Below are 23,520 nucleotides of genomic sequence, written 5' to 3' on the forward strand. Positions count from 1 at the left end.
AGGGGAAAAGGAAATGGGGAAACCCTTAAAATGAAGAAATATGACTGTCAAAGTTTCTGGCACCCAGATAAATCTGTTTAAAATGTTTGATCTCAAGAGTATAACTTTTAACAATGCATGACTCTCTCATTATTGCATTAGAATGTCAGTGCCAATTACAAACATAGGCTTAGAGTGCGACTTGATCTTAATTCCTTCTGAGAGGCATCTTGATCAGGAGGCTTATTTTTTTATGAGCATTGAATTATATAGAACTGAATACATATTTTTAAAATTTAAAAAAATATTCTGGGGTGGAGCTTACATATTATATAAAGACAGCTTTTCAAACTTTGGCCTTTTAAGATTTTGATGCTGATTGAATCCAATTATTATCTTTCATTTATAGGTCATTGTTAATAGCATTATCATAGACTTTAGCTTTCATTGAAATAGGATTTATAAGGTTTCCTGAACTACTGAGAAAGTCTATTTTCTAATTAGCTCAATTTATTCATGTAAATTAGCTCTAATTAGTACAATTAATAAGATATCCCTCGTAGATGATTACATATGCATTAATTAACATAAAAATTCATTGCTGTAATTATTAATGAAAATGCAATATTTCTCCTGATGCAATGCCATATATATTCTCCTTTATACTATCAAATGTTTGAGGAGGATGAAAAGTACACTGCATATTTACAAATAGTTCAGAAACCAGGCATGGCTACACTAAATCATACATCACAGAATCCCAGGGATGTCTGAAACCTCATCCAGGTGGCATTCTTGATAGGTGGTTATGGGTTAATCAATCATTGTCACAGACAAGCCATTCATGCATACTTCAGCACAAGCCATGGATAACAAACTAGAAAAGGAATCCTGGCTGAGTTTAACTGGTGTCCTGTTGCCTCACCTAATATCAACAACTGCAGATGAATCATCAAATGTTGGTGAAATCTGGACCTTCACTCATTTACATATTTCAACAGTAAATGGAGTCGTGAATTATTAAGATGGATCCACTACAGACCTACTGGCATATTCAAAACGAGGAATAGTTTAATGTTGAAGAAGGGGTGAGTGGAAGAAAGAACATATCACACAAGGGAAGTGCAGACTGAAGTGAGACTGAATATTAATAATTTAAGAGTTGGATTGTCAAAAGGTCTAAGAATGGGTTCTTTTTATCCACCTATCCACTTCAGTAATTCTTCAAAAGATCAGAGAAAAACTAAAGAGAGAAATGTCTTTAAAAAAGGGAATATAACCTTCAAAAACTACCTAACATCTCTACTGCATAACCCCAATCACAAATAACTAATGACTGTTTTTATGATTAAAATTTGTATTTATATAATAGTATTAATTGCAGAGACTAACATCTACAGAGATGGCAGAATCTGCGATGATAATCCCTATCTGACATGATAATGAGAAAAAAAAATTGACATTGTAACAAGAGATGCTCACATTTCACATCAAGTATATAAATGGAAATATCCTTTTCTCAAATCATCAGCTGAATAACTATAGATGTTTCTTAAATGCCTCATTCAGTTGCAAGGTTGGGTGAACCACATTGTAAATTTCTCAATGACCCTTTCTAACACTCTTCTATGAATAGGCAACAGGGATTCTCTTTGAAAACTGACAATACGATTCCCCAATGATCACATCTAATGGGCTTGAGCAAACTTTGGCAAGTGAATCAAGTTCAAAATTAGAACATTCAACACTGAATCAAATACTGATGTATGTGTGGGACTTGATCTTGATAATTGTTTTAAATGGAATGTAATTTGCTTAACATGTAGAAGTTAAGGTAGTGAAGTCAATAACTGGGGCAGAAACTAAAGAATCAAGAAAACATTGTTGGTAGGAATTAATCCTTACTAGAAAGGTTAGGTTTTGTTGTCATTTGTATTTACCATTGAGAAGGTGCTAATGCAGGGCTACCTACTTGTACTATTGTAGCCCACATGGCATAGGTGCATGTCAGAATGGGAGTTCCAAGGTTTTGATCCAATGACAGTGAAGGATTGGCAATGTAGTTCCAGGTTATGATATTGTGTGACTTGGGGATAACTTGCAGTTGGTGGTGCTCTCATGTGTTTGCTGCCTTTGCCCTTCTAGGTGGTAAAGGCAATGGGTTGCAAGGTGCTGTAAAAGGAATCTCGGTGAGTTACTACTGTGCATCTTGTAAATAGTATACAATGCAGTCACTGTGCACAGCTGATTGAGGGAATGAGTGTTGAAGGTAGGAAATAGGCTGCCCATTAAGCAGGATGCTTGGTAATAGGTGGTATCAACCTTTTTAGTGCTGTCAGATCCTCACTTATCCAGCCAGTTATTCTACAAAGTTATAATTTGTGCCTTGCAGATGTTGGACAGCTTTGCAGAGTCAGAATGCAAATTTCTCACTGCAGGATTTTCAACTTCTGACCTGCACCATATGAACGATTGGTCCAGTCTGTTATGGACCAGGCCAGACACTCTCAAAGTATTTTAAGAAGGTAGCCAAGACCCTAACGTTTTCTTATTTTAAGGCAGATGTGAAGTGGATACTCCAGATGTGATACAGCTGGTCAAACCACTCAGCTTTAAGAATTTATTTAAACATGAACAGAATTTGGAATAACTTAACTATTGGAAAACTTAACCAACCCAACATAACAACTTACCTAAGGAACTGTTGCAATCCAGTAACATCCCACAAACACACCCCATTTGTAAGAACGTAAATTGAAACACAGATGCTTACAGATGGGAGGGAACAACTTCCAAAGAGATTCCAGAGAGAAAAGCAGTCAGGAATCATCTGCTGAAGCTTGCAACCTTTCCTGGACTTCAGCATCTTGTGACTGCAGATGAACTAAATTAGAAAAAACCTGAACTGGCAGAATTGGCCACTCCCCTGCCATTGTTGAACAAGGCTCTTTCTAGAGTCCATGGCACCTCTGTCTTTGCAATCTCTCTTAAAAAAAAATCCCAAGGACACAATAACCTTATTAAAGTGACAGCATCATCACAAGTCAAATTTATGATCAGGTCAATCCAAGGAGATTCAGCCTCAAGTGGAAATGGTTAGACTCTTTCTTGTTGAAAGCAATTATTGTGCAGCATGAACATTACTTTCTATTTAGCATCCCAAGACTAAATGTTGTTCAGGTCCTGCTGCAGTCAGGGCATATTATGCTTCCTCATGTGAGGAGTTGCAAACGGCACTGCGTGTTGTACATTCATCAATGTACCATTCCACTTCTGACTTAATGACAGAGTGGGGAATCTTAATTAAACAGCTGAAGTCAGATGTTTCTGAGACACTACCCTGCGGAAGATTGGCAGTGATGTCCTGGGCCTGAGGTGATTAGTTTCTAACAATAATAACCAGTTTTCCTTATGTAGGTATGACCAGTGGAGAGCTTTCTCTCTGATTCTCACTAGCTTCAGGGCTCCTTAACATCACAGTCACTTGCTACCTTGACGTCAACTTTGATTTCTTTCAATTCACATCTTGAATTCAATTCATTTTGCCTATATTTGGACATCTCAAAGAACATCTGAATGTGAGTGCACTTTGTGCAGATAAATATATCAAGTTATAAACAGCAAAATAATAAGTTATCCCATCATCACTACTGGAATGTTTGCATTTTTAAAAAAATTCTGGAGGACTGAATTGGTAAAACTGGAAATCTCTACTGTTCAGCCAATTACTTAACATATAATAGGTTGGTATAAAACAATTTCAAAAGTCCCATACAATTTGTTACGGCATATTGACTTTCTGCATGGTCCTATTAGTTAAGCATAATTAGCCACTTAAAGCTAAGTGGTTATATGTCAGATTGAAAATACATCTTAGGAATTCAAACTTGCCAGATCCACTATCTACAAAGATGGTTCTTTTCTGGATGCTTTGAATGAGGAATTGCATATTTCTTATAATAAAAGCAATAAAGCTTGTATAAGACTCCCTGGATTGTATTATTTGGCTAGATTGACATTTGAAACATCTGGCTAATGTATCAAACACCGCAGGTAATAATAGTTAGTTGATGCAGTACTGAGCTTTCTAGACATTATTATTGCTTATGTGATCCATTTCACCATCAGCAATGACCTTCAACTCAGAGAGAAGATGTGGCATGGCCACAAATTGTCACCTCTTGCTCCATTATGTAATAGAACACCATACAATCGAGAGACAAGAGAATTAAAATAAATAAAAATATCTTTCAATTTCTTATTTTTGTCTCATGCAATCTCATGCTCAGATGATATAATGCTGTAATATAAAACAATGTCAATTATGGGGGAATACATTGTCCACTTTCTGTTTGTGATGAAAGTATTAATTCATCAAGAGATCAGATTTACCAATTTAATCATGCACTTCACAGTTAACAAAGTTTTCCTTTGTAACCACTGCAACAATAAAAACTAAATGAATAAAGTTACAAATTACTCCTTTACTGTTGTCAAACTGTAACAAGAATTCAAGACAAGTACTGAGCATTGGGGGTTCAATGTTTCAGTTTGTAACTGATTTCCACTTGTGCAATTTGAATTGCTGATTAAATGGAAATAAATGTATTGATAATACTTTAACGGTACTTTAATGAAGTCAAACAGGTAAGGCAAGCTGAAATAATGAAGAGCATTGTTTACCACATTAAAATACTAAACAATATTTGAATTCAAATGATATGGGATATGAGAATTAGATAGTGCACAACAAATCAAACATCAATCTAATCATAAATCCAAAAGTGACCTCAAAATGATTTTTCCTAAACTAATGCACCTGGCTCTTTATAAATAGATGAATTCATATGGTAGCAAAATGACAAAACCATCAGTGTGCATCATACCATTAGTGTTCTCCTTATTAAGAAGGATGGAGCCTAGGAGATTTTATTAACTCACATTGCTGGTGTTCTTATTCAGAGTTAAAAATATTTGCTTTTGAGATCTCTGAAATTAAAGTCTCCAAAACATAGTTCAGTAAATCCCCAGTATTCGTGAGTTCAGGGCTTGTACATTCACATATTCGTGCCGAAAAGTAAGCAAAACGCACGTATCCACAAATTTTAACCCTGTATTTTCAGTGGGACCTGTACTCGCAAATTTCATCATTCACGGATGCTTTCAGAAACAAAGGAATTATTGTATCTTCAACTATCATATTTGTTGAAAACTATCATTTGAAATGTGTAAGCACATTTGAATCATTAGTATAATGAAAGGATTAAAATGCCAGATGTAATTTTTTTATTAAATTCCATCCATTCTCTAATTGTTCATTAATATTTGTCATGTTTTAGTGCTTTCTGACACTGCATTGAGAGAATCTTATTGCAATTCCTGTTACTATCAAGTTCTGGGCAGTGTGAAGGGGATGAAATCTACAGTGCATCAGAGCTAGGAAATGTAATTTAGGATTCCGACAAAATGAGTCTGAACCAAGAGTGCTTTTGAGAACCCAAATTAGTATTTACAGTCCAAAAACATCATTTCCTTTTAAGTTTGGAGGTGTACATGTTTATAATTCAGCATGAGGTGTCAAGAATATATTCTTGGAAATGTAGTTTGGTTGGAAAGGTGCAGTCTGCACTCACATGAATAAACATTAACAAGCTTTCTGAATGGAAGTATTCACATAGCAGTGAGAGGTTACACTGCTGCCGCCTTACAAATTGAGCTTTCACTTCCATTAGATCTGATGTCACTATGACATAACAAATATGGAAAATGCTCTCCTCAGAGTAAAGCTACGATTAAGTTTTTACTCTCCAAATTGATTGATTGAGCTGTTGGAAAATAAATGGATGACAAAAGAAGTCAGATAAATAGCTGGTATATGCAGTGGAAGGAACAAAAGGATGTGGGGTATAAGCAGCCAGTCAGCTATAGGTCTAATGAAAAAGTCTGAGTATGCAGAAATTCACTCATTCCAAGTTCACAGCCTGTCACAACAATGTTTGACAAGCCTATTAGCCACATGGTAGATTTAATTTGATTATTCTTGTTAATAATTATAGGTAAGTAGTCAACTGAAGATTTGATTTATTTTTATCTATTATTTTGGTAACACGTTTGGCCTGATGTCAGAGATTCTGAATTCAACATCTACGCAAAAGACTTCAAGACAAAAATCTTGGTTATACTCCAGAACAGTACTGAGGGGTTACTGCACTGCCAGAGGTGATTTTGTTTCCTTTTCTTCTACCGAATCCTGACAGTGCAGGAGCAGGCCATTCGGTCCACACCTATCCTCTCAAGAGCATACCACTGAGAATCATTCCTCCCTTCCCCCCATCACTCTATCCTTGTAACTCTGCAAGTCCAATGGCTAATCCACCTAGCTGACACATCCCTGGACACAATTGGAAATTTAGCAAAGCAATCCATCTGACTTGCACATCTTAGGACTGTGGGAAGAAATCACAAGTCCACACCAACCCTCCGAAGAGTAACTCACCCAAACCCCACCATTCCCCTGCCCTATTACTTTACATTTACCCCTGACTAATGCAGTTAGTATTGTTGTTTTAGTCAGCTGGCATGAATAAACATTGACCAATGCACCTAACCTACACATCCCTGAATACTATGGGCAATTTAGGTGGCCGATTCACCTAATCTGCACCCAGAGGAAACCCACACAGACATGGTGAATGATTAAATTCCACACAGTCATCTGAGGGTGGAATCGAACTGTGGTCCTTGGCACTGTGAAGCAGCAGTGCTAGCCAAGCCACTGAGCTACCTTGCCTCTGCTGAGATATTCAACTCAGGCTTCATCTGCACTCTAAATAGATGTAAAACAAAAGTATATTGAAGAAGAGCAGGGGAATTATAACCAATCTTTACTTTTAATCAATATCACAAAACCAGATTTTCACATTGCTGTCCATGGAAGCTCAATTTGTGCAAATTGGTTGCTGTGTAGGCTATAACCGTAACAATAACTACACTTCAGAGTTACTGAATTGACCATAAAATGCAATGGGACATCCTGCAACTATGAAAGGCACTATAGAAATACAAATCTTTTGTTTTATAGTTCATTTGCCATCTGAATGTGTATATACATATAATATAATCACACATTAAAATACAACTTCAATTGCCTCAGTTTGTAAATGTATTTAGTACCTGTAATCTTCCTGTGTAAAACGTGGAATGACTGATGGCTGCAGAACAGTAATTTCCACTATCGTTGTATTAAACTTCATTGGCTCTCCATCATCATATGCAATAATTGCCAGCTGAATAAAACAACAGAGAAAAAGAAGTTCAGAAACACTTAACAATTTTATTGAGCTTCATCAACAAAATAGCAGCGATAGTGAAAAATAAACAAAACTTGTGTAATCCGTTACATGTTTATTAATCTCAGTACCTTGAAAATTGTACTTGGTTCCTCATTGAGATTCACTCGGGTAAGTACCCGTCCTGTCTCTTCCTCCACTTCAAATATGCTTGCACTGTAGGGAAATTCTGTCATATCCACTTTATATCTGACTCTGCTTGCTGGACTCCCCTGTGTTAGGATTAATGCAGAAAAAGTACAGTGTAAAATAATTAATCCAAAATGTTACTAAAAATCGTATCGTGCTTAGTTCAACAAATTAAAACTATCTAAGACAAATAAATTGCTCATAACGGTAGTAAATCTCTTCATGAACTGACCATTTATGCCATTTATGGGACCCTGCAGCATAAAGGCTGATTGCTGTGTTTACCCAGGTAACGTAGACTGCCTGTCAGAAAAAAAGTGATTGGTGAAGTGCTACGGAATGCCCTAAGGATATCTTAAGAAAACCTATAAATCTAAGCTCCTTCCATCTATGTTCCTTATAGCAATGAACATTCAGATCTAGAACTTATCAAACCTATACGCAATGCATTTCATTAGGTTATTCTGTCAGATCATCTCATCTGATGTCTATGTATGTCAGTTAAGAATGAAAATATCAAATACAAATTAAAAAATATAAATAATGTGGAAGAGATCTCCTTCATTCATCAGCCTTGGAAATATTCAGAGAATTTCAAGCAAATTTAACCTTCATCTAGGTCAGTCAACAGATTAGAAAAACTTATTGGCTACATTTTTCCATCTCACGTATGTAACTATATGCAACCCTAAGATGGAACAATATTATTGAAAATCTTATTATCCAGCACCTGTTTTGAATACAAATTGGTGTCAAAAATCAGTGATACCATAATTTAGTCCCAGAATTGTGTAACACCTGTTCTAATTTAATTATTTGACTCTGCGGCTTTTAACAAATAGTTGTTTCTACTCTACAAACAACATGGGGCTAATTTGAACCCTCCAGATCTGATGGGAATTGGTCAGGCAGGAAGTTAAAAAATTAAAGAATTTTAAATGCAATCCATCTCAAATCCATCTACTTCCAGTTGTGAGAAAGATGAGAAGAGGAGGCAAGCACCAATCTACTTTCAGGAGGAATTGTTTTAATAATGCTGCATGTTTGAGAGATTTATTCTTTTGCAGCTATAGCTCTGACCAGCTGAGCTCTCCAGCTCTCAAGAAAGCCAGCAACTCAAGAAAGGTGAGGACTACTGGATGTAGCAGGTAAGTGATGCGACAGCTGTGGGCTAGGAGAAGGAGCTGTCATCTAACAAACTCCTCCCTCGGACTGTCTAGCCTGCTGCCTGATGGGCACATGATGGCACCTATGGCATGTAAAGGACTGGAGCAGAAGAGCTGGCAGAGGTTCAACCCCCAATGGTTGTAATGGGGATCTGTGCATTGTGGTGGATCAGTGAAAATCAGAATAACAGAATATGATTTGAACCTAACCAAAGTCACCCTGGCTAAAGAAATTATATCCAGGAGGGATGAGGTGCTTTTAACAGAGAGAATAGCAAGAGGGCAATGGGACTAACATGGGAAGATGGCATTTGGAGCGACAGCATGAGAGGCCTAGATGAGATGATGCAATCAATTAAGGCAGCAACCCATTATTTGTGGCAACATATTATTTTAAAACAATTGAGCTAAAAATGAAGTTGTTGAATGAAAATATTTTAGAAGTGCTGTCAGGTGAATTATAAGACAACATTACATTGATCCATAGACAAAGAAAATAATAATAATTCATATGAACCTACTCAGTCTGATACCAATGGGTCTGCAACCACACAAATCTGGACTTAAGGAAGGTTAAATAAAATGGTCAATAGTCAGTTGACCATTCTAGAGCACGCATGATGATGTGGGGACCGAGAGATGGGTAGGAGTACCTATGTTGGAGATGAGATGTTGGGCATTCTGTCCAAAATTAAGCTGGGGGTTTGATGGAAGGACCTGATGCAGGAATCCCACTCTTGACTGTGTGAATATCAATTATGTTCATTAGCAAATGACAGGATACCAATTATTCCGGAGGTCACCACAACTCAACTGTGGCCAAGGAACTAAGTGGAAATGGTGGGGTGCCTCTTATGATGCAGAGGTTGTATCCCCTGGACCGAGAGACCCTAGTTCAAGTCACAGAGGTGCTCCAGAGTTGTGTAATAACATCTCTAAGTAGGTTAATTAGAAAAATAGATTAGATTTAAAAAAAAGGAATGGCAGGGCACTCACTCAAAGATTGCACAGCAAAGCTCATCAGATTCACCTGCTGTCTCACAGGAGGCAGGGCTGGTCTTTGTTAACAGGAACTGAGTGCGTGATTAGGAAGGCTGGCATGGGGAAGGACTGGAGGCCCACTGAAAGCCATTCCCCTGCCTTTAGCTCCAATCCCACTTGATCCCCTCTCTAGTAACCTCCCTTCCTGTGGCCCCTGTCCTGCACCACTTGCCCATGTCCAGGGATTCAGCAGAGATCTTGGACTAAGTCTTGGAATATTAACAGCAACAGCTACTGTTCCAGTCTCTGATTGGACAGCAGCAATTGGAGGAGGTAGGAATTCATCCCACAGTGTCTGTGAGCCAGTGGGTAATGTGCTGCTGGGCAGATATTTGCAGGGGACTTGTCTATAGTGGAGGTTGTATCAATGTAGTACTCCCAAACAGTTTTGTGAGTGTCATGTGTGTGTGTGTCATGTGTGTATGGTGGAGTGGGGGAGGGGGGTGTGAGTGTGGGTGTGGGTGTGGGGGTGGTCATCGCAGGAAACCAGTTCCTGCCAACGTTCCTACAAAACCTGAATTCTAAATGACTACTTTGTTACTGAACAGATTGAAGAAAACACTTTCTGAAGTACCAATGGTAGATGCTGAATTATAATAGGCAGGTTTTTAGGTTTGTTTAGCTTTTGAACAATGATCAGCCCATTAGATGTAAACTTGTCTTTTACAACTGAAGGGAAAATAGTTCCCAGTTAGACTTTCAATATTCCATGGCGATAAACAAATTAAAGCTGAACACTTGACAGAATTTGTATTCATATTTTTATGTGTTTTCTGCACTTGGACAGCTTTATGTACCCTCTTACAGAATTAATTCTTTGACGAACAGATAACTTGAAGTTCAATATTTGAGGAAGCAATAAAGATGCTAAATTGACTGCAAATGTTTTCTAGTTGCAATAACTGCAGACATGGTTTGGGAGCAATGGGGAAAATACAAAATGAGGCTGCATCTGTGGGCAGGAAGGCAGACAAGGGATATCTGTAAAGAGGATGCTATGCCTTTCAACTGCTCATATGCCATTACTGCAATTTTATGAACAGTGGGACTCACTGCCCAACTGTGGGATAATTTGCAAAAGCAGTTAATGCCCATTTTAAGGATTTATGCTGTCACCATTCTGATTTAGGCAATGTGAGAAGCTTCTGCACAAAGTTTAGGTCTGACCTTGCAGACTGCAGGCAAAAGTGAGAGTAGTTGGGAGTTTTAATCTTTCCAGGCCTATGTTGCCAATTTAAGCCTCCTCCCCCATTCAGGAGCTTCCCTCCTGAATCATACCCACCCTCCCGCCAACCTTATCCTGTCAATATGACCCCACAATCCCCTAGCTGGTATCAGGATGACAGGCTCATTGAGATTTTGGTCTTTTTGGCAGGACCAGGTCCTTTGTTGAATGCCTCCTCAGTGTAATTTGGACAGTATCAGTCATCACCATTCCCAGTGGCACTACAGCTGCTGGCATCAGATTGACTGAGAGTATGATGAGCCGGAGTCTGCTCCTAAAGAGGGACAGAAAGCTCGATCTTGAGCAATCAAAGCTCCATTGGCCAAGAAAAAGCTGTAGAACACGTCAGCCAATCAGACGTGGGCTCAACCCCATCATTTACATTAGGGTACTAATCTATCATTTCACAATTCAAAAGCCACTCTACTGAAACAAGGTGGTATTATTCACCAAGTTATTTTTATTTGCTGTAAGAATAATAGGGTCGTAATAGCAATGGATTTTAACTTTCCAAATATAGACTGAGACTGCCATAGTGTTAAGGGCTTAGATGGGGAGGAATTTGTTAAGAGTGTTCAAGATAACTTTCTCAATCAATATGGGATGGCCCTACCAGAGAAGGGACAAAACTTAACCTCCTCTTAGGAAATAAGGCAGTGCAAGTGACTGAGGCATTAATTTGGGACCAGTGACTATAATTCTATTAGTTTTAAAATAGTTATGGAAAAAGACAGACTTCGTCTACAAGTTTAGGTTCTAAATTGGAGCAAGGCCAATTTTGATGGTATTAGACGGGAATTTTTAGAAGTTGGTTGGGGAAGGCTGTTCACAAGTAAAGGGATGTCTGGAAAGTGGGAGGCTTCCAAAAGCAAGATAATGAGAGTTCAGGGACAGCATGTTCCTGTTCGCGTGAAGAGCAAGGCTGGCAAGAATAAAGAACACTGGTTGACAAGAGATATTGTTGCACTGGTCATAAAAAAGAATGAGGCATGTGTCAGGTATAGATAGTTGGGATCAAATGAACCCCTTGATGAGTTTAGGGAGTGTGCGAGCACACTTCAGAGCAAAATCAGGAAGGAAGTAAAAGGGACATGAGATAGCTTTGGCAAATAGAGTTAAGGGCAAAAGAGTAACTAGGTAGAGATTAGGGCACCTGAATGTAAACAAGTTCATCTATGTGTGGAATCACAGGAGATGGGTGAGGTCCTAAACAAATATTTTGTGTCAGTATTCACCATGGACAAAGAAATAGAAGCTAGGGAACTTGGGGAAATAAACAGTGATACCTTGAAAAAAGTCCACATTACAGAAGGGGAGATTTTGGACTTCTTAAAAAGCATAAAAATAGATTGTGATCACGAATTTGATTAAGTGTGTCCAAGGACATTGTAGAAAGCTAGGGAAGAATTGTGGAATCCCTAGCAGAGATATTTGTATCATCAACAGTCACAGGTGAGGTGCTAGAAGACTGAAGGGTGGATAATGTTGTGCCGTTATTTAAGAAAAGCTGCAAGGAAAAGGGAAGTACAGAGGATGGTATGTTTATGGAATGTGCTGCCAAAGGAAGTGCTGGAGGCTGATATGATACAGTATTTAAAAGAGATTTGGATAAGCACATGGATAGGAAAGGTTTGGAGGGATATGGGTCAAACAGAGGAAAATGGGACTAGTTCAGTTTAGGAAACCTGATGGGCATGTAAAAGTTGGGCTGAAGGGCCTGTTTCCATGCTCTATGACTCTATGACCACATTAATTCTGTAACATAGGATTATAAAAAGGATTTTGTTTGCTATTCAATGTGCAAAGGATATGAAAGGAAAGCAGGTAAGTGGAATTAAGTTGTTGAACACTTCTGAGGGAATTGAATGGTAGAGTTGACAGAATGGGCTGATTAATTTAATCTTGTTCTCTACCTTCCTATGGTCTCTATATGCTACAAAGAACATGGTAAGCTTGCAGGTCTAGCAAGCTACAGTATTAGAAAGGCATATATTATGTTGGTCTTCATTGCAAAGGAATCAGAGAATAAAAATAAATATATCTTGTTACATTTGTGCAGAGCTTTAGTGAGATCACACCTGAGATATGCATACAGTTTGCTCTCCATATTTAAGCATGGTTATACTTGCCTTTTAGAAAATGTAGTGTAAGTTCACCAGAGTAACTGCAGGCAAAAGCGAGAGTAGTTGGGAGTTTTAATCTTTCCAGGCCTATGTTGCCAATTTGAGCCTCCTCCCCCATTCAGGAGCTTCCCTCCTGAATCATACCCACCCTCCCGCCAACCTTATTCTGTCAATATGACCCCACAATCCCCTAGCTGGTATCAGGATGACAGGCTCATTGAGATTTTGGTCTTTTTGGCAGGACCAGGTCCTTTGTTGAATGCCTCCTCAGTGTAATTTGGACAGTATCAGTCATCACCATTCCCAGTGGCACTACAGCTGCTGGCATCAGATTGACTGAGAGTATGATGAGCCGGAGTCTGCTCCTGAAGAGTAAGTTCACCAGGGTAATAAGAGGCATGCCAAATTAAATCAACGAAACTGTCTAAATACAGGTTCAGCAAAACACTCGTCATATTACCAATATTTCACCACAAGGGGGAATGTAGGTTATCTCCCTGTAAAATTGACTTGTTTTTAATTATCCTGTTTCCTTGCTAAGTAATTCGCTCATGCCTGTCACTAGATATAATAACAAACTAGACGTTCCTTTAAAAAAATTTGTCATTCCATTTCTGGTCTAGTGGGGGAGAAATGGAACCCCAAGTCATGTAATACAAACATTTTAATGCTATATGAAAAATATCTCAGAAATCAATTAACTTTGATTGATATTATGTTATTATTGAAGAACAACTTTATGGCTTCTCAAGTGATAAGAAATTAACTATCGCGTGTGGAAATTTCACTGACAACAAGTTGGGGGTGACAGATCTCCTCATTATTTCAATAGAATAAGCTCCACCCAATGGTCTAATAGCAGGCATATGGCTGTTTAGCAATAAGTACATATTTTTTTCCAACTAATGTAGTGTAAAATGAGTCTGAGATCACAGTGGGCACAGGAAATCTGAAACTGGGAGAACGGGACAATGAATGGTGGTCCAAAACATTTGTCATATGTTACTTTGGAAACCGTGGATTTGCAATGGTTAATGTTGATCCAACAGGAGTGAAAAATGTATTGACAGTTTCAGCAAAAATGGATCAAATGACACATTAAACCACTTATGCAGTCTTCTGGGAATTCTGCCAATCTTCCAAAGTTACCTCAGGAGATCAGAAGCACTTGCACAAAAATTACAGAGGTATTTTTGGCTGTTCATGAATTAAAATACTAATTCATTTGAAAATTAACTAACTTGCTCTGTGAAAGAGGTGGGTGATTTTACCACCGTTTAATGAACAGGATAATTTGAAGTTCATACAATGGCATAAACTAATCTTCAATGCTTTGTGGCATTGGAATCACAAAGAGATAATTGTGACACTCCTGCAATTTGGATCTGCAAAGAGATGTTGAACAGGGAACTCAATGGTATGTTGAATTGGCAGGCAACTGGAAGCTGTTCCACTAAGGGGAGAAAAGATCCATCCTATTCTCCCAGTTTCTCTGTCTCCATCACATTGTTCTGATGATGCCAACTTTTGCCTGATAAATGTTCCCCTTTTTTCCTCAAACTGAGGATTCACTCCCCCTGTGATTGACAGGGTCCTTGCCCATGTCTGACCCTTCTCACACTTCTGGCCTCGCCCCTTATCTTCTCTCCTGCAACAGCAATAGGGTCCCTTTGGTCATTACTCACCAACTCGTCAGCCTTCACAACTAAATGATTATAAACCACCATATCTGGGACCTCCAGCAGGATGCCATCACATACAAACATTCCCCTCCACTCCCCTTCCCTTCTCAGCCTTTCACAGGACCATTCCCTCGAGGATACATTGTTCGACTCCTCTTCACACTCTCACAACATTTTCCCATGCAATTTCTGAAGCTTTTACAGCTGCCCATTTACTTCCCCCTTCCTCACTATCCAGGGCCCCAGACATTCTTTCCAGGTGGAGCAGTGATTTACCTGCACTTCACTCAATCTAATCTATTGCATTCACTGCTCATGATGTGGTTAAACTGAGGATATGGAATGCAGACTGGGCGGCTGCTTTGCAGATCACCAATTTTTTTCCACAAAATGACACCTTCCAGTTGCCTGCCACTTCAATCCACCACTGTATTCTTTGTCCAACATCTCTGTCTCAGGCTTGCTGCAGTGCTCCCAGCAAAGCTCAGCGCAAGCTGTAAGAACAGCATCTCATTTTACACTTGGTGTCCCTGCAGCCTTCAGGACTCAATATCAAGTTCACTAATTTTAGAGCCTGAACACCTTCTTCCATGTCCTTTACCTACTCCTGCACCCTAGTTCTTGTCATCAAATGGGTTGGTTTCAGCTCAGCTAACCTATTTTTGATTACTTATGGTCACCATTAGCTGCTTTCATTTTCCCTGACTTGCCATTATCCATTCCTTTGTCTGACTAACTGCTGTCTTTCTCTCCCTCTGGGCTCCATCTCTACCTGTCGCTTATTCCCTTACCCTCACTCCTTGTCTTCAGCAATGTCTTCGTAATCATCACTCATTCTGATGAAGGGACACTGGACTTGAAAAGTTGACTCCACTTTCTCTCCACAGATGTGAGACTTGCTGAGTTTCTCTCGCAGCTTCTGGTTTCTTTTCTTTCAGGTTTGCAGCATTCATTGTTCTTTATTTTATTTTAATGATAAGCTCTACAGTCCTGCCACAGCCAGCCCTGAATGGTGGTGGATAATCAAAAAAAACTAAAAGGAAATGGAGGCTTTGCAAATATTTCTATCCTGAATACAAAAGGCAAGGCTGAAGTAAATGCAATGGCCTTCAGCCAAAACTGACAAGTGAAGGATCCAGCTTGGCATTCTCAGGATGACCCAATGTCACTGATGTCAGTCTTCAGCCAAATCAATTCACTCAGCATGATATTAAGAAACAGTTGATGGTACTGGATGATGCAAAGGTGGCAGGACATGTGAAGAACAGTTAATAAAGCATATTGTGTCCTCGGCTTAATTAATAGGGGTATAGAATACAAGAGTAAGGAGGTAATTTTGAATTTGGATTCATAGAGCCGTAAAATATGGAAACAGACCCTTCAGTTCAACTCATCCATGCTGACCAGATACCCTAAATTAATCTAGTTCAATTTACTAGCATTTTGCCCATATTCCTCTAAACTCTTCCTGTTCATGTACCCATCCAGATGCCTTTTAAATGCTGCCATTGCACCAGCTTCCACCACTTCCTCTGGCAGCTCATTCTGTACACGCACCCCTTTCTGCATGAAAAAGTTGACCCTTCGGTCCCTTTTAAATTTTTCCCTCTCATCTTGCACCTATGCCCTCTAGTTTTGAACTTCCTAACCCAGGGAAAGGATCTTAACTATTCATGACCCTTATGATTTTATAAACCTGTATAAGGTCACTGCTCAGCCTTCAATGCTCTAGGAAAAACAGCCTCAGCCTCTCCCTATAGCTCAAACCCGCCAACCCTGGCAACATCCTTGGTAATCTTTTCTGAACCCTTTCAACAACATCTTTCTGATAGGAAGGAGTCCAGAATTGCACACAATATTCCAAAGCAATGTCCTTAACAGCCACAACATGATCTCCCAATTCCTATACTCAATGCATTGACCAATAATTGTATAAGACAGTTGTTCGACCTCAGCTGGAGTATTCCACACCATTGTGGGTGCCACATTAACTGAAAGGTGTGAATGCATTGGAGTAAGTGCAGAAGCTATTTACAAGGATGGCTCCAGGAATGAGACATTTCAATTTGGGGTATATTGAAGAAGTTTGCACTGTTCTCTGTGGAGAGAAGACGACTGAGAGGGTGGACTGGATAGAGTAGTTAGGTAGAAGCTGTACCTGCTCATAAAGGAGTGAGGATTCGCGGGCACAGGTTAAAAGTAACACGGAAAAGAAGAAGTGTGATGTGAGAATAAGCTTTTCAATCAGCAAGTGGTTAGAGTTCTGGAAGGCACTGCCTGGAAATATGGTGGAGGCAGGTTCAATTGAGGCATTCAGGAGGGTGCTAGATCATTATTTGGAATGAAAGTGTGTACACGGGGAGAAAGCTGAAGGTTGGCACCAGATAATGGTGATCATTTGAAGAGCCAGTGCAGATATGATGGACTGACTGACCTCCTTCTGAACACTATAATAATTGTTTCTAAAATAAAGTTAATTACTTTTAAACTGTGATGGCGAACAGTTATTCAAGAAGGTGACCAATGTCTTTTTGGGATCTAATTCAAATTTAACAACACTTTCCTGCATGAGATGAAAAAAAACTGAGTAAAATGAAGCAGAAACTTTCAAATTTACTTTCTTTTTCTTTCTAGCTTTAATGAGTAATCCAGTAATAGTATGTTTCAGTTTGATTTACTCATATCTTCAATAATCAATGAGGTAACAGTATCTAAAATGTAATAACATTTTATACAGAATCTATATCTTGCTGCAGGTTTGCCAACATTTTTATACGTATTGCTGCTTGTTACCTAATGGCTCCCCATGGTTTGATCATAACCCACAATGACTATTCAGCAAGATTGCATTGCAATGAATTGTATCTAGAGGCCATTCAGTATTATATGGTTATTAATAGGAAGGCTAGAAATTGCATTAAATGCAATGTATTTATTAAGCTTCAATCTCCATTCCAGCGGAAGGATGTAATTCTGTGATTCCTAGAGTTCTGAGCTGCCATATGGACACATTTTCTGTTTTAGGTTTGATCCCCATGAGATACCCGGCAGGAGATATCAGCTTAGAAATTGCAACCCTCAGTGCACTCATTTTTCATCTGTTAATTGAATGAAATGTGCAGATTATCAAGAGGACAAGGGTGAGGTAGACACTGAAATAATTTCACAGATGCCAATATCCCATCACCTTTATTTACATGTGGAAAGCACTTGACACTGATCCAGCTCCCCCAGAGCAAGCTCTCAGAATGAACAGGATATCAGACACTCCTACTCTTACCTGTCAGCCAGGGCTCCCTGATTAACAGCCCCAATCAGGGAACTCATATTCTGCGAGATCCACCTGGCTGACCCCATTACAATCACTACGGACACAATGGGAGGAATTGGGCAATACTGTGGTTTGATCAACTAATAAAAGATTTTCCTGCAAAGGTTTTTGGACCTCCTAAAAAAACACAGACTGGAAAATTGATGGGAAAATATTTCCAATAGGACAAAGAGAATAATGGAAAATACAACATCAAATGTGGCAGGTGCTGGAAATTTTAAAACAGAAACACAAAAGGTTAACAATATGTGGCAGCTCAGTGGAGGTCAAACAGTGAATATTTTGAGTATAAGATTACTCTCCGAGAAAAGGTGACGAAGTGTCTCAAGAGAGAACATGGTAATAAATCTTGTTGTTGTGGGTCATCTCATGATGTATGTGACATTTTTCTCCAGGCTTGCTACATCAGGCAATGACTCTGAAAGGGTTAATACTGGAGACTGCTGATGATACCATGAATAATCGGGCAAGAAAAAGGCAGAACCTAGAATCTTGATAATGACAGTCCTCGGTCTCCTTGTAGTTTTTGTAACAATATCTAACTTACTAATGCAACCTGTACATGATTGCTATAATGGAATAAATTATGTCCAGCTTAAGGCAGCAAATTCCTGCTAAGACTCGTCAGTGCTTTTCCTCTACCATTGTAAACCAACTAGGCATTTAGACCCAGTCGGGGAAAGAGGATGATGGCAGCCAACTACCCCTTCCACGAGCAGCTCATGATTTGTATCACATCAAACACAACACCCTTCAAAAGGAATATAATTTGTGGCATGACTTGATTAAATTACAAACAGTGGTTAGCGCTGCTGCCTCACAGCGCAAGGGACCTGGTTCAATTCCAGCCTCAGGTGACTGTGTGAAGCTTGCACATTCTCCTTGTGTCTGCGTGGATTTCCTCCGGGTGCTCCGGTTTCCTCCCACAGTCCAAAGATATGCAAGTAAGGTGAATTGGCCATGCTAAATTGCCCATATTGTTAGGTGCATTAGTCAGAGGGAAATGGGTCTGGGTGGGTTACTCTTCGGAGGGTCGGGTGTGGACTGGTTGGGCCGAATGGCCTGTTTCCACACTGAGGGAATCTCATCTAATCATAACAGTACTGTTAGGGTGGGATCTTGGGGCACAGCAGAAAGATTCCTACCTCTGAGCCAAGAGGCCTGGGTTAAAGCCCACCTATTCCAGAGGTGTGCAATAACATCTCTGAACAGGTTGACAGGAGGGAAAAACAGTGCTATCACGACATTGGAACATCTGGGACCTGAGTGAATGAGGGGACCAATGTGTATCTCTTATACAATTCCACTTAGGAACTGAAAAAGAAACAACAATGATTAAGAAGGAAGTTGAATTCAAATCAAAATATATTATATCAGAACCATAAATAGAGACAAAGATAGACTGGATTAAGAGAGTAAGAAAAAGCCCAAAATTTTAGAATATGCAGGGTAGGAGGGTGGGTCTGGGTGGGATGCTCTTCAGAGGGTCAGTGTGGACTCAATGGGTTAAATGGCCTGCTTCCATCCTGTAGGGATTCTATGAACTATAAAATTCAAAGTATCTATCAACCTCAGACTACCATATATGCAGCAACTGATCACCCACACCTCTCTAGGGTAGCAAATTCCAACAATTCACAATCCTTTGACTGAAGGAATGTGTCCCTATCTCAGCCTTAAATGACTGATCTCTTTCCCAAGATTGTACTCCATTTGTCACCTTATTGCCCACGTTTGTCGCCTGCCTATATCTCTGTGCTTTTTTGTTTCCTCCTCACAGCTTACTGACCTAGCTAGCTCGGTATCATCAGCACGCATGAATTCATTGCTCAATGACTCTTCATTTCTGTCATTTATATAGTTTGTAGTGTAAACAGCTGAGACCCTAGTCAGCCAACTTAGAAGGGTCCTATTTATTCCTAGTTTATAGTTTCTACCTGTGAACAAATTTTCTATCCTGGCTGATAGATTACACCTAACTGAATGAACCTTAATTTATGTCTTAATCTTTTAAAGCACTTTGCTATCTTATCAAATACATTTCACAAATCCAGAGTGTTTCCTCTCCAATGCTAGACCTATGCATTGGAGAGGAATAAGTACCCATAACACAGCCCAAACTTTAGACCTTTCATTACCTCAACCTTCAGCAAAACAAGGCACCTGTGAGATCAAAACACAGAAATAAAACCAGTTTTTCATCCAAGGGCACCCTAGTTATCTTCGAGTGAGGAAGATTATCTCAGAGTACCATGGGACCTTTATCAGATGGGCCAATGGACCAAGGAGTGGCAGATGAAAGTTAATTTAGGTAAATGTGAGGTGTTGCATTTTGGTAAGGCAAACCAGGGCAGGACTTATTCTGGTAGAGCCCGGGGGAGTGTTGCTGAACAAAGAGACTTAGGGTTGCAGGTGCATCCTTCTTTGAAAGTGGAGTTGTAGGTAGACAGTGTGGTGAAGAAAGTATTTGACATGCTTGCCTTCATTGATCAAAACATTGAGTATAGGAGTTGGGATGTCATGCTGCAGCTGTACAGGACATTGGTAAGGCCACTATTAGTATACTGTGTACAATTCTGGTCGCCCTGTTATAGGAAAGATATTGTTAAACAAGAGAGGGTGCAGAAAAGATTTACAAGGATGTTGCAAGGACTGAAGGGTTTGAATAATTGGGAGACATTGAATAGGTTGGGGCTTTTTTCCCTTGAATATTGGAGGCTGAGGGGTGACCTGACAGAGGTTTATAAAATTATGAGAGGCATGGATAAGGTGAAAACCAAGGTTTTTTCACAGGGTAAGGGAGTCCAAAACATAGGTTTAAGGTAAGAGGGGAAGGATTTAAAAAGGACTTAAGGACAGTTCATCCCATACATACAGACGCTGGTATAATTACAAAATTTAAAAGGCATCTCAATGGGTATATGAATGGGAAGGGTTTAGAAGGATGTGGGCCAAATGCTGTCAATAGAACTAGGTCAGATTGAGATGTCTGGTCAGGGCAGATGAGTTGGACTAAAGGGTCTGCTTCTGTGCTTAAAAGACTCTATAACTTTCAGCCTTGTCTTAAGTGGGTCTTCAGATCAGAATCTTACATTAGTGTGGTTTCCAAAGTCATTTTGGTGCATTGAACCCCTGAATACTAGATTTACTATACTGCATGGAATGGGAAATAATCAGACCTGACAATATGTAAAAAGATTACTGAAAGGAGTGTCAGCATCAATAAAAGAAAATAATTCATTTGGCACTTATTGGGCAGCAGGACGCATTTAATACTGTTCTCTGCCCCTTGCTGCAAAATTCACCCACGCTCCTGTCACCCACTTTGATTGCCCCAGCCCTTTGATTTAATCTTTGCTGTAGGGTCATGCTCTGCAGCTTGCCCATCTGATTTCCCAAGCTACAAAACAGCAGGCTGTTTATCAGTGTGTGGGATATTCTGGCTACATGCCAGGTGATTGCAGCTTGAGGCATCACCATCAAGCTGGCTCAGATCTCTCACTAGTGACATTCGGGAAATGTTGTGATTGACCCCAACCTTGTTCCTGTAAATGAGTAACATCAAGATATTTATTAATGATGAAATATGTTTTAATTATAACAAATGCAGGTGGAAGATAGCGAAGACCAAGGTTTCATACTTTTGACTAAATGAATGCTTAACTATCTATATGATAGGACAACAGAAAAAAAAAAATACGGCTCCTGTTTCCACAACCTTCACCAGAGATATTCGGCTGCTTACACAGAGGAGTGGCAATCTCACACAAATTATCACTATACTCCTTTATTTTTATGCTATGAGAGAGCCTTATATTCCTGACAGGAGATTGCATTTCCAAAAAAGCTTGGATCACAGAGCCATACAGGAAGACCTGGCCCACTGCAGGGTAAGGGATCCCAGGTCTGGAATGGGAGAAGTGGGCTCAGGTCCAATGCGAGGGATTCAGAAAGTTGGGGGAGGGAGTGGAATGGTCAGGTGTGGAGAGGGTGTGTGTGGAGTAGGGGTCATCTGGTCCGGAGCAGGAGAAGTGCACTTAGATCTGGAGAGGTGGGGAAGAGATGGTTTGTTCCCGAAATGGGAAGGAGGACAGGAGTCTGTAGTAGGGAAAAGGGATGCGATTAGGGGAGATGGCTGTCAGATCATGGGCATGGGAAAGGGGGTGGATTTCAGGTCTGGTGACAGAGGATGTTTTGTCCTGGGGTTAGAGAGGGGTGGTGTTGGGACTGGTGTTGAGAGGGGCTTTCAGGCATGAGAGGTTTGGGAGAGGTGCAATTGGTGTATGAGATAAATATGGAGTCGGTTGAATAGTTACACATGAATTAGTTGAGATGTTTAATTTTCTCGTCTTTCCCGAGTAACTATTTACTTAACAGCAGTGGCCTCCCTCAGGGCTTCCCCATTTAAACATATACTTTAGGAAAGTTCCAAGTGCAGGGTAATTGTCAATTTCAGGGCAATTTAAAGTCTGCAATGTTGGGGATTTGGAGGCTTGATGAACTGGCCATCAGATGGTCTGGTCTCTTCTTACATGCTCAGGTTCAGATCACAACATTTCCTCAAATGTATGTTTGCAAAATCAATGCAACTTACAGGGGGGTCCTTGTCTTCTGCTGATACAACAGTGATGAAGCTGCCTTTGAGGGCATCTGGTGCCACCAGCCCTTTGTAGGAAGGCTCGCTAAATTCAGGTGAGTAGTCATTCATATCCTGTTAAAAAAAATTATTTGTTACATATTAAGCGGACTTATTGAAATGAATCAATACTTTCAATGTATAATTGATATGCTTAAAAAGGGACTTGATCATTTTGGTTCTGTTTCGTTCAAAATTATTTTCAATGATCTTTCATTCAGTTGATTGGTGCATAGACTGCTGAAGTTTCAGACAATCATACAATTGATTAGCTAAGTATCTGTATCTTACTTCTTAATCAATGTTTTTTTTAAAAAATAAAATAATGAGTAGACAGCAAGGCACAAATGTTTGGCTGATTCAGCAGGTGTAAACCACTGAGATAATTCATCAGTGTGTCAGGTTAGGAAGATCAGTAAGAATATCTGATTATTGGGAGTACAAAGGTTAATAAACCTTGATAGAAAATCTAGTAAAACAATTATGATATTGAGATGATCAGTTAGTGCTGATGCGCACAAACACAACATTGATTTCCATCACAACATGGGTGTCACCATCTATCAGAAAATGTAATTACATCAGGCAAATAAATACTGTAATTTCAAGAGGCAGGTCAGAGGCTGGAAATTCTCTGGATATTCCAGTGATTCACCTCCTGATTCTCCAAAGTCTTCCTGCTGTTTGGCACGAGCCAGGACTGTGACTAAATACTTACCTGCAAGGGATTTGTCAAGTGTTTCAACAATATTCAGGCAATTCTGCTCATAAGATCAGTACCCCATTCAGTCCCTCTCTATCATAATCCCATTGCGGCAGCAATGTGCAGCATCAACAAGATGTGCTACAGCAACTCACC

General features: G+C 39.6%; 1 protein-coding gene across 9 annotated transcripts in view; it reads right to left on the bottom strand.

Annotated features, from left to right (window-relative positions):
- pcdh15b (protocadherin-related 15b) overlaps positions 1-23,520 on the bottom strand; it is a 1,538,224-nt gene that overhangs the window by 165,699 nt on the left and 1,349,005 nt on the right. For all 9 annotated transcript variants that reach the window (XM_087999065.1, XM_087999066.1, XM_087999064.1 and 6 more), the window contains 3 exons: positions 22,620-22,736; positions 7,400-7,540; positions 7,153-7,265 (listed from right to left, as the gene is read on the bottom strand). In XM_087999065.1, the coding sequence (XP_087855191.1) occupies positions 7,153-7,265; positions 7,400-7,540; positions 22,620-22,736 (371 nt within the window). The remainder of the gene's footprint in view (positions 1-7,152; positions 7,266-7,399; positions 7,541-22,619; positions 22,737-23,520) is intronic.

This window comes from Chiloscyllium plagiosum, unplaced genomic scaffold (genome assembly GCF_037043375.1).
Source record: "Chiloscyllium plagiosum isolate Xiang-an unplaced genomic scaffold, Cpla_swu_hap1 HiC_scaffold_22, whole genome shotgun sequence".
Classification (NCBI taxonomy): Eukaryota; Metazoa; Chordata; class Chondrichthyes; order Orectolobiformes; family Hemiscylliidae; genus Chiloscyllium; species Chiloscyllium plagiosum.